At 38.8% G+C, this 12,571-nt stretch overlaps 1 protein-coding gene across 3 annotated transcripts in view; it reads left to right on the top strand.

Annotated features, from left to right (window-relative positions):
- The window catches only part of SIM1 (SIM bHLH transcription factor 1), a 70,769-nt gene that overhangs the window by 40,036 nt on the left and 18,162 nt on the right, over positions 1–12,571 (top strand). For all 3 annotated transcript variants that reach the window (XM_006271800.3, XM_019486377.2, XM_019486379.2), the window contains one exon: positions 5,850–6,015. In XM_006271800.3, the coding sequence (XP_006271862.1) occupies positions 5,850–6,015 (166 nt within the window). The remainder of the gene's footprint in view (positions 1–5,849; positions 6,016–12,571) is intronic.

Here is a 12,571-nt window from a genome sequence, read left to right as displayed (position 1 = left end):
ACAAGATAGTAGTGATCAGAACAAGATAATGGTGTTTTGCTGATTTTTTTCCCCCAGTAACCACTTGTAGGTTGAAGAGAGACCCACACATTTGGTGGAACCTATCTTTGGAAAATCCCATGATTTCCATGTAGGCTATGAGAACAAACATAATTTGTATTTGATCAGGTATCATTATGAATGTGTTTGGAAGTTTGAAGTCACCAAGAATGTAGAAATATGGAGACTGAAGAAGCATGATGAGTGGTAGCTTTGTGAATTCTTCCTGGAGATTTGTAGTTTCCATTTCTCAGCATACCTCAAGGAGTTGTAGGTTTATTTTGTTCTTTATCTCACAGTTTATATTTTTATAAAATATAAATAGTTTATAACTATTTTTGCTTCTGGGATGAAAAATCTGCATCTGAAACTTGAAGAGAACAGGACTGATACTTCCTCTCCTTTGATATGTTTTTTTCTGCTGCTTTCTGGAGTTTGTCTTAGCGGGTAGCATATGCAGAGACTAGGTGCAGAAGGGTAGGATTGGAGGTGGTACTATATCTCAGTGATGCTAGCAGGGCCAGGAATTTTATTCAACAGAAGACCATGGATAGCAGTGATTTTGTTGATGGCTGTCATTGAATTCATCAGCAGAAGCTTCAGACTGTTGTCTTCTCTATTAAATGATATTACTGACTAAGTAGCTGACTTCAGGTGCTAGGCTTTAGGACTTATCCTAATGCATGGGATGTGACAGCTGGGATTTAGTAAGGTGTTGCATAATGGAATTTGGAGTCTTTTGAAATTTAGGTGTCCAGGTTCTCAGGGCCCAGAAGTGTTGTATTTGTTGCAGTCCAGGATTGTTGCATAATCAGTCCATACCTTGGTATAATTAATGAAGAGTACTACTATACTGTAATATATGGTAGTGAGAGTGATAGTAGGCAATTCTGGCCTTTTCCCTTTCCTTTCTTTTGTGTCACCAGCAAGGATAACTTCACAATTCTTTGTAAGTGCTTGGAATTGAGATGGCTAGGTAGTCAACAAGGTAGTATTAGCCTTCATAAATTATTTCTGTTCTGGCAGAGGAAGAAGCAGGAGAACAAACAAAACGAACCAAAACATCCCCATGCTTATTGTCTCCTTATTTTTGTCCTAATACTGATTTTCCCAGCACTCGATTGCCACAAGGAAAATGTTGAATCAGAATTGGGAATAATGGGAATAGCTTTGAGGACTACCGTCCCAAATATCACAATTTCATAAGATTTATGATAATTTGGGGTACCTAATATATTTAGATTGCCCTAACCAAGGTTAAGGCAATCTAAGAGTGTTTTTACATGTGGTCCAGAGGTAGGGGGGCAGGGTTGCTTTAATGAATTAAAACGCCTGTAGCGTCTCATATATCTGTGTCCTTGCACTTCAAAATGGTGGTGGGGCAACTTAACTAAAGCTCATTGAGTAAGCTTTAGCTAAAGCACCCCCACTGCCATTTTTAAGCATGGGGATGCTGATTCACAAGATGCAGAGGCTGCTGGAGTGTGCTAATTAGCATGTTTCAGCAGATTTGATTAATTGAGTCTGCTCCAACATGCTGTAATTACAGTGCATTGGACCAGCCTCCACGCATGCCTACGAGCAGCCTAAATGACTGGGTTTGAAAGCATTCACAGGGCTTACATTGCCCTTAAAATAGCAGACTCGATATAAAGTTAGCTCTGGTCAGAGGTGAACTACCTTTAGATTGGTATGGGGTAACTTGACCTAGAAAGGTTTAACCTGGCTTAGTGAACACCTGCATGTATTTACAGCACACCCCAGGGCTGGGAAAGTCCAGCCACACTCCATAGCTCCAGGGATGTGATGTTTTTACTAGAGGTGCGTTGAAAAAGATTTTTTGGGACGATACTGATGGCTGATTAGTAACGAGCCATATTGGCTGATACCAATCCGATTGCAAGCATACAAGCCCAGTAGCTTGGAGAGCAGCGTCTGGCTGGTAAGTCAGGGCGGGAGGGAGGAAGGGGTGTGGGGGGCACAGATTGAAGCCCCCATGGTGAAGGAGGGAGTGGGGCTGGGGCAGGGACATGTGCTGCCCAGCTGAGGGGTTGTGGAATGGAGCTGCGAGCAGCATGTTGGGAGGGGGGGGGGGGGACATGGGGAATGGGGGCACCTCCTGCTGCTGTGCACACACCCCCCCCCCCCGGGGAGGCATGGAGGGCATGTGCTCCCCAGATCTGTATATGGGATGAAGGCGGGCTGCTGCTGTGGGCTGGGTCCAGGGACAGTGCCAGGCTCTTCCCAGCATGGGGTTTGGGCCAGGGTTGTGCTCAGGGCAGGTGGTGGCGGCTTTGGGAGGAGTGGCATTGGGGGACTATGGGGAATTTTTCGGTGGCTCTAAAACTCCGTAGCGCCCTCTCCCAGTACTGCTGCCGCAAGCCCTGAGTGGAGCCCTAGCCCAACCCCCACACTGGGAAGAGCTCAGTGCCATCCCCAGCCCTAGCCTGCAGCAGCATCCCACCCTCACACCGTGCACAGATCTGGGGGGCACTACCCATGCCTCCCCTGTGGGTGTGCACAGTGGTGGTAGCAACTGCTCCCTTCCTGCACCCCCTGGGAGAGCCGCTTGGGGCTCTGTCCCACACTCCGCCTCTCCCCAGCTGGGCAGTGCCTGCCTCAGCCCCACTCCTTCCTTCACCATGGGGGCCTTAATCTGCTCCCTCCATGCCTCTTCCCCCCAACAGACTTACCGGCTAGCCCCTGCTCTCCAAGCTGCAGAGCTGAACTCCTGGCCGCATGCATGCTGTGGCTGCGCACATGTACACAACATTTATTGGCAACATTATTGGCCAAAAAAGCTGACTGCCAATAATGTCAATTTTCCTTTTATCGGTGCTGATATGATATGGTGCACCTCTAGTTTTTACCTGCTCCATCAATCCTCCCCAGACCAGGCAGCCTCCTCCAGATCTGCCAACTCCCTCAACAATCTACCAGCCTCTCCTTAAACTAAGCTGTCTAACCTTGAGCCGGGTCCTGGGAGTACCTCTTCTCATCCTTGATAATTAAATGAAAAGCTTATCTACAGATTGTTAGCAATTATATCACAAAATAGTAAAGCCCAGCTATATTTAAAGATGCACTTTTTTTTTATAAAGCTGAAATGCATCTGAACCAAAATCCTGAATCTAACTGCTCAAAAAAATTAAGGCTAAAATTTGAACAAGTTTCCAAATTTTGTTACTAGGCTTTTCCTCTAAAATATGCCAGTCAAAACCCTAGTTCCAGGCATTCATGTTATAACAGGCTTTTGAAACATAGATTCAAATATTGTGGCACAAACCCATCTTTATTAAAATCAGGTTTTGGAGAAATTAACTTCATAAAGAAGCAGTTATGCATTACACAATATTAATTGTCTACTGTAGAAAAATGCAATTTATAAACTAACTAAAAATAAGATATTTATTTAGTAGGTGTATAAGGTGCAAATCTACCCTGTCTAACTTCAGACTAACCCAGCTTACTACCTCTCCATAGAAAAATATCTGTAACAAACAAGAAATACTACCCTCATCTATTGTTCCAATTACAGTGTCTTATTTACAGGATAAGGCAGGGTAGATTTGCACCTCATAGACTAACCAAAAGTAGATATATATATCAAAAACTTTCATGAGCTAAAGCTCAGTTCATCAGATGCTGTGTAAAGTGTATCATGCACTCCTTGTTTGCATACTCTGCAAAGCTAGGCCTTCAATAGGAAATCTGCTCTACTAACAGGTTTGTTGCTTACTAAGTACAAATAAGGTTTATTCTGGAATCAGACATATTGACCCAAATTTATTTGTCTAGCTGTTCAGAGATTCATCATATTTAACTATCTGGATATATGGAAGCTTTCAGTCATTTGTCAGGTTTGGTCCTGTAGACCTGGTATTCATTTGAAAAAGATTAATTATACTCAATAGTAATATGCAGAGGCTGTTCTACAGTTTCTGTTGGTTTTTTTCATGGTTTTTTTCATGGTTTTTTTGCATCAGTAGATCCAGGATTGTGGTTCAGGATTTTGCAGATAGAAAGTGTTGAATGATTTTAACGGGATTCATTAAGGACTGAAGTCCTTGGGTTCAAATCTGAATTTCGGGTAGCGTGCAACTGCACATTCACACAGTAAATTACAGTTCCTCTGCTCTCCTATTCCTTCATTGGTTAGGCGTGTGGTGAGCAGGTTCAGGATGGCAGCTATTTCCTTTTCTTTCTTCATCAGTGTTTGAAATTTTTTTTTTACCCCTGTGGACCTTGAGGGATGCATGGTGTTCTCCAACATAGATCCCCTTTTTGGTCGGCAAAACATTATGAAAGAGTTCCAATTTTGAAAATGCATGTATTATTTTAGGTTTTCACTAGAAAGTTTGAATGAAAAACATAACTTTGTGATCTGTTTTTTCGGCTACCAGCGTATGATTGGTGATTTAAGTTATAGAAGATGTTTTGATTTTTCTTGACTGGATTAATCTGGAGAATAAGTACAATTTTGGATGAAAACATTGTGAAATGTTAAAGATTTACAGGTAAAATGCACTATGCATTAATTAGCTAAATACCTGTGTACAATGAATTCTATCACCTTACGAATTGCAGCAATCTAAATTCAGTGCTTTCCATAGAAATATTCACAAATCCTGTGATTCAACTGTACATGGTTGCATGTGTGGTCTATTAAAAAACAAAATCCATCCAGATCCTCTTAATTGCAGTGTACCAACTCAGTGCATTGTATTATTATCCTCAGAGTGCCTATCATCACTATGAAAGTAGGGTGTCAAGGTGGCAAGAAAGGGATGTGTTAAATGATATTTCAAAATAAAAAATGAGGCAAGTTTTGGGGTAGTATGCTTGAAGCACTTGAAATAATATGTGTTTCTGTGACTTCTGCCAATGTTGACAATGTAATGAATTATGTCACTTTCTTGGCAAGAAACACACACACGTGCACACATATATTTAATTAATGTAGTATTTTTTACTTTGAAAGTTTGATACAAACATCCACTTTGAAAGAAGGAATAGTTTGATAATGTGTACACTCATTTGACTTCGGAGGATCTGATGCTCCATGTAATTTTTATTCTCTGAAACTAATGATAACCACATTTAATCATTCTTGTTATTTGTTGAGAGAGGTAGTTAGTCATGTTAGCCTGAAGTCAGGCAGAAGATGGGGTAATTTGCATCTTTATAGATTAGCTAAAACAGATATGTATAGCATAAGCTATCATAAGCAGCGGGCTTAGTAGAGCTGTGTAGAAAGCAGAAATTTTGTTTCACAAAGCTTTAAGAGATTTCACGATTTGGTGTTGTTCCAAATGGGAGTAAAAATCAAAACTTTACAAAAGTTCTGGAAGAAAATTTTGAAATGAATAGCATCAGGTTGATTGATTTCTTTTTCACTTTTGTCTTTTTATTTTATGTTAAGTTAAAATATATAATGCAAAATATACAATTTTGAAATGACAAGTTTATTTAAAAAGAAAAATAATGAAAATATTCAGTTTTGCAAAATATTTTGATTTTGATGGAAATGCATAGTCTGATGGAATATGCTTTATTGACACTTTCTCCAACCAGGTTGACTTTTGAATTCATTATTTCATTAGTTGACAAGAAATTACATGAGACATATTTTTAGACTTTTCCAATGATAGATATTTGTTGTGGAGAAAAGCTAAAGGTAAACAGGTTAGGATGATGTTCTAAGTTCTGGATATTCTTTCTAAAAAATACTTCTATCTCCTACAAATGAGAAAAATGTCCCACTAAGATTTGGAGCTAGTTTATGGTTTTTGTTTTTTAATTTTATACAGGGAAACTGAATATAAAGGACTACAACTATCCCTGGATCAGGTTACAGCAACAAAGCCATCGTTCTCATATGCAAATTCAACTCCAACCATAACGGACAACAGAAAAGGAAGCAAATCACGCCTCTCAAACACAAAGTCAAAATCAAGGACATCACCATATCCACAGGTAGTTGTCTTTGAATGCCACAGTTGCTGTACAAATCACAGAAGTAAAAATCTTTTGATTCTTCAGCATCCAAATATTGATTCAGACTTCTAATTTTCAAAACCCATTTTTTGCAAATGGCCAGTCTGATTATTATTACTTAATAGTTTGATCACATACAATCTTCTCTGTTATTTACTAGCTTGTCCTCTTGAATGCTCTACTGAACAACCTTAATAAAACTTGCTTTGAGTTTTGAGAAATTATGCATGTAAAATATTTCCAATAAGTTGTTCAAGCTATTTATCTTTGGGCTGCTGAAATTTTTTCCATTGTCTTTGTTCCATTTCTTTAATACTCACTGTTCACTAGTGTCCTACCTATGTAAAGACCTGCGATATAATATTGCATTTTTATATTTTTCACACAAAACCCATTTTTTCTCTTTGTCACCAGACATTTTTTTTTTGCTAGACTTTGTTTTAGTAGTGGTTGTTGTCTGAAAGTTTATAATATTGAATTTCCAATTTAACTTTATATCCTTATCACCAGCTGCATGGTAGTAAAATCACAGATTTCATCATACATAAAGCAGCAGCAGTGCTGGTTGCCAGTCTCTTAAAAATGGTCATACTGTACTTTGCAGCACATCACTATCAGCACCACTGGCAGCTTGGCTCTGTTTCCTCATACCCTTCCAACCACTGAATAAACTGTTGAAAGAATAAGAGAAGCTGTTATAAAGAACTTGGAGCAGGTGCTATTGCCTGTGCTCATCAGTTTTCAGTCCACACATCTGCCACTCAGTTATGGAAAATTGCATAGTAATTCAAGGCTATGGCTAGAAAGTGAGGGTAAGGGATTTAGAGACTTTTTATTCATGGGGTGAGGGAGGGCAGGGGGGCATCGTGATCTCTTAGGGTTACTGAGATGTCTCTTGGCATTTGGATGGTACCTAAGTTTCTGCATTTTTTTTTTACTTGCCTCCTCACTTTTGGAAGAGTAAATGGAATCATGTGTTTTACTGGGTGATGACTGAGAATCCATTATTTGGCAAGCTGTATGCTACCAGAACTGCTACATGAGATGTGAACTTCAAGAAAAATATGAGTAGTGAAGATCAGCTTCATGTTCATTAGAAAATGAAGAGGCAGTCGTTCTGGTCACTTAACACTATGTTAACATTTTTCTTTAGTATTGCATTATGATGAAGCATAGTTTAATAGGGTGTTTGCATTTTCAGCCAAAAAGTGACTTTGTTAAATTGTAGATGCTGGTCAACATTTGTTTGATTCCAGCTGACTTTAGCACAGCTGGTTTGTGAAAAAGGCAATATCTGTCCCAGGGCTACCAAAATTGTGGTATAGCTCAATATTAATTATGTGACTGTGGGATTTGTTTCTGTCTGAACACATTGATCAGTGTTCTGCTAGTGATGTCTAATCACAGAGGTGGCTAGATTAAGTACAGGAAAGAGGATGGTTAAAAGGAGGGAAGAAAACCTGTTGAGGTTATGTAGAAACAGGAAAAACTAAAAGACTGAATTGGCTAAAGGATATCTCTATCCTTTTCTCATGATTATAACCCTGGTGGGGGCTCCCAAAATCTAGTCCTGGACCTCATTTATTTTGTATTCCAAAAAGCTAGCCCTGGACCTCATTTATTCTGTACACAGGAAATAGCAACAAAATTGGAAAAACATTTTAATTATGATCATCTGACCAACTGCTTTGGAGTTTAATCACCCATTAAAAATGATCATTTAAAGGAAAGGTTGAAAGTCCTTGCCTCTAATGGAAACATTTTATAGTCAGATTTTGATCAGCCTTTACTGCTTCATGTTTCATCCTTACTTTTGGTTAGGATGCATCTGTCTATCTACCTACAGATGAATAATTAAGAAGAGATAAATGAATAAGGCTGTTTAAGTTTTTTTACATGCTACACTATATACTTATTTCTTACAGAAATTCCACTGTCCATTAATTATTACTGAATTGCCACTTTGTTGATATTAGTACTAAATTTTCCCTAGATAGAACCATAAGAATTCATTTTGCAGTTTATATTAGTTCTTTACTCTGGCAAGTTGTTTTAAAGAGAGGCATACGAATGATAGGATTAAGTTCAATTCTAGACAGTCTTTCTTTTATTTATCATTTTTTGCTGTAAACTAAAGTTTTGGTGATTTCCAAAATATTCCAAAAGCAACCTCCCCTCCCCTACCTTTTTTTACAGTAACTGTAACTCCTGATCTGATGAAGACTCACTAGCAGTAGGGGTTATTTTAATGGACATGCTGTATTACTTTAATCTAAGCCTTTCACCATCTGTTCTGCCTATAATAGTGAATGCTAAAAGAACATATTTTACATTTCAGGATTACATTAGTAAAAAGTAAGATAAAAGTGATTTAAAAGCATGCATATGTTCTTAGTACAATGCAGCCCGCATCTGTGATGTTTTTTTCTCATGGTTAAGACACAAATCAAGAGGAAAGCTGCTAATGCCTAATGTAGTGAAAGTTTTTCATGGAAGAGAGGACTCTACTTCTCTGAGAGGATTTCACCAGATATTTACCAGTTTATAATGATAAAAACATGAGTTGTCTGCCAGAAAATTAGATAGTTGTAATATCTATTGTTGGAACATTTGGCATTGTGTGTGGAGCTGGCTGTTGTCATCTACAAAAGGGTGAAGCCGATGACACACCTGTGTACAGCATTAAGGAATGAAATGTCAGGTGTGTGTCTGATGGAGAAAGTGACCCCAAACCATTCTAGTGTGTAGTAGACTAATACATTTTTATGGTCTCTCTTATTTAGATAGCCTTGGAGACAATTGATTTCTTCCTTCTGCTGCCCTTCCCCAAAATAAGACCCTTCTCAAAATGTTTGTAAAATAAAAAGAGCAGCATAAACTTGAATAATACCCTTTTTTGGTCAAAGTTAATCCTCTCATCAGGCTGGTGCACTGAATTAGTGCTATGGAGGTGCCATTTCAGTTTTTCAGAAAACAACTAAAGTACTAAATGTGGCCTGAGAGAGATCATTGGGATTTAGTGTTGTTCCTTTTCTGCCAACAGTATTTGTAGCTTTGGAAGGTGGTTATTGATTTCAGGCATTGCCTCAGGCTAGATAAATCCTTCATCTTGTCCTAACTTTTATCTCTTAATTAGACTGGGCAAACCAATTTTTTAAAATATCACCTGACAACAGACATGAGGAAACAATGAGTAAAGCAGATCTTCCATTACTGTAGAAACAATTTATTTACAGGAAACAAAGATTTCACTGCTCCTGATTAGGCAGATTGTTCAAGAAACCTAGTTTAGTAGTCTTTAGCTTTTTACCATTGAAATAAGTGAGCCTAATGCTTTTTGGGGGGTTGGAGTTTCCAGTTCTGTTTCAGCAGAATTCAGAGCTGAGGCTCTGGCCATTTTTTTTTTTTTAGTCCTTCTTCCCAGTGATGGCAGAGAAAGTTATACTTGCCCATATTCATGTTCCTCATGTGAGGACATCAGGATTATATTTCTGGAAGATGTAGGGGTAGGTTGGCAGCAGTTGAGATAGTATGGCAATGTCAAATTGAGATTCAGTTGCTAAATGGGTAATAAATATATTTTTGGCCTGTGCCTCGGATCAGCTTGGGAGTTATGCAGTAATATCCAGGCTCTCAAGACAATGTGGGCCACAAGTAACTCTTTGTATTAATTTGCTTCTGTCCACAGACTAGCAGGTGCTATGGGTCAGTTCTCAGTTGATTATCTTTTACATTAAGAACAAACAACATGCATAAAGTATCACTGTTTTTTGTTACATGGTTATTTGCTCATTGCATGGTAAATTTCTGTTACATGGAACATATACTCTTTGGAATGGTTTCCTATTCTGTAAGCCAAATGCGAGAGGCCTACTGAACTAAATCCTTTGTAATTTGGTCCAAGAATATCAACTGTGGAAACTTTTGTAGTCATAAGAAGTTCCCAATAAAAGAAATCAAATGGACCCAAAATCAAGGACAGAACATATTTTCATGCTAATAGCAATGTAGTAGTTAAAGCTAGTAGAAAAATGCCAGTGAGAGCTAAGTGAAATTCAGAAGTTCCATCCTGTGGGGAATTCAATCATTTCAGCATTTTTGTTGTTGCAGCATGTGACAAAAGTTGAAATTTCCATTTGTTCCCTCTGAAATTAAAATTTTGAAAAAAATGTATTTGAAATGCTTCAATATTAAACATGCTCTTTACACTACATTGCCTCATGGGAATTATAGCTTTTATTCTTAATGCCTCTACTTCCCACAGAAAAGTTTTGTTTTGCAGAAACTGCATTACCCATTAGAAAATTACTCTGATGTAAGATTTCTGGCCAGCTTTAATGCAAAATATGTTTTCATGGAAAATTAAAAATAATAATAAAATAGTGATTTTTTTTGTGTGTGTGTGTGTTGGAACATTGACATGTCAAGTTGCTTTTGGTTAAAAGTTTCAGTTTCGGTAAATATATCCAACCTTTGGTAAATAATCCAGTTATTGAAAAATAAAATCTGAACTTAAAATAAATTGTGTTACTAAAAAAAATGTACTAATTTCATTTTTATTTCCAGCTTTCTATTGGAAAAAAAACTCCTATAATTTTGGGGCCAAAATGAAAGTTTCCCCAGAAAACTCTCATTTTGGTTTGAAAGCCTTTTCATTAATAAATTTTGATTTACAAAAAAATTAATCAGGACTAGTGAAAATGCCCTTGTTAAAGAAGTCTGAGGATGTCTGTATACTAAGTAACACAGTAGAAGAATTTGTATTCTAGTTTGTCACAGAGTACAGTGGCTAACTAAAATTTCCAGCTAATTGAAGTGTGGTTGTCAGTTAAATTAGCTTCACATAGTGGTGAATACAGAGCAAGGGCCTAGGTAGAGTTACTTTGGGGTACTGATCTCATATGATCTCATAGCCTATTTGGCTGTTCAGCACTGAGAATGAGGGGCTTGAACATCTTACTGTATATCTGTGGTGCAACAGGGCCTCCGTTTCTCTCATTGAGAAACGCAGAGCAGGGCATCTCGGATGTGACAGCAGCACTCAGTAGAAAGATCCTTCATCTTGTTTGGGTCTCATAGCCAGCAGTGTAGGGATGTGGCCAGGAGCCCAGGGCAAAGTGGAAGTGGGACTTATTGCCACTGCGATTGTGAAGGTGCAGCTGCTGGCAGTAGCCCTTGTTTTTTGCAATCCTCACTCCCCCACCCCCATCCCACGAATTGGTGTCTGGGGTGATTGCCCCTATTTTCCCAGGCACTGATTACTACCATGGTAAAAATAAATATTTGTATTCAAATTGTCTTCTCCTGTGCCTGCTCTGTGCCTTCTGCCAAAGAGAAGGAACAGTGTCTCTGCATACAGGCTTGCTAACCTAATGAGGAGGGCTTTAAATTAGGTTCACTGGGGGATGGAGAAAAAAGCCCAGACATAAATAAAGACCCTGAATAAAAAATTACTAAGGGGAAATAATAATGGGATTCTTAGAAATGTTCTCAGGGAGAGGATAGGACAGTCAGTTAAATACCTGAAATGTTTATATGCTAATGCAAGAAGTATGGGAAACTAAATGGAAGAACTGGAGGTCCTAGTATAAGCACAGAATTATGATGCAACTGGGACTGCAGTATGGTCATGGATGGGTGTACTTTGTTCAAGAAGGATAGGCAGGGAAAAAGGAGGTGTTGCCATGCCATATATATAAATTCATTCTATATGTGTTCTGAGATACAGTATGAAGTGGAAGGCAGGCCTGTTGAAAGCCCCTGGGGAAACACCACATGGGAGAGCATCAGGGGAGAGGTCATGGTGGGTGTCTGTTTTGGGCCTCCAAACCAGGAGGAGGAGGTGGACAAGGTCTTCTTTTTTAAAGACCTGATAGAAGCTTCCAAATCACAGGAGTGTAATTATTGAGATATCTTCTGGAAAGTAAACAAAGTAGTGTACAAACAGTCCAGTAAAATATTGCAGTGTGTTGGGGATAACTTTCTGGTACAGATAGTAGAGAGGCTAACTAGGGGGAAGCTCTTCTTGACTTACTGCTCACAAACAGGGAGAATTTGGTTGGGAGTTTGAAGATAGAAAATAATTTGGGTGACAGTGACCATGAAATGATAAGAGTTCAAGAACCTAAAGAAAGGAAGGGAGGAAGTAGAGCAGCAGAATACAGACACTAGTCTTCAGAAAAGCAGACTGACAAACTCGGGGAACTAGTGGGCCAGATCTCTTGGGAGGCAAGCTGGGGTGGGGGCAAAGGGGTCCAGGAGAGCTGGCTGTACTTCAAGGAGGTTCCCGTAAGGGCACAATAGCAAGCTAAACTGGTATGACAGAAGAATGGGAAGTCCAACAGGAGACCAGCCTGGTTAGACAGCCATCTCTTCAATGAGTTGAAATTCAAAAAAGATTCTAGAAAAAGTGGAAATTTTTTCATAGTACCAGGGAAGAGTACAAATATTACACAGGCATGCAGAGAGAAAATTAGCAAGACCAAGGCATGATTTGAGATGCAGCCTGCAAAGGACATAAAAGGAAATAAAAAGG

Source organism: Alligator mississippiensis, chromosome 1, assembly GCF_030867095.1.
Source record: "Alligator mississippiensis isolate rAllMis1 chromosome 1, rAllMis1, whole genome shotgun sequence".
Classification (NCBI taxonomy): Eukaryota; Metazoa; Chordata; order Crocodylia; family Alligatoridae; genus Alligator; species Alligator mississippiensis.
This window is presented reverse-complemented; position numbering and strand designations above follow the sequence as displayed.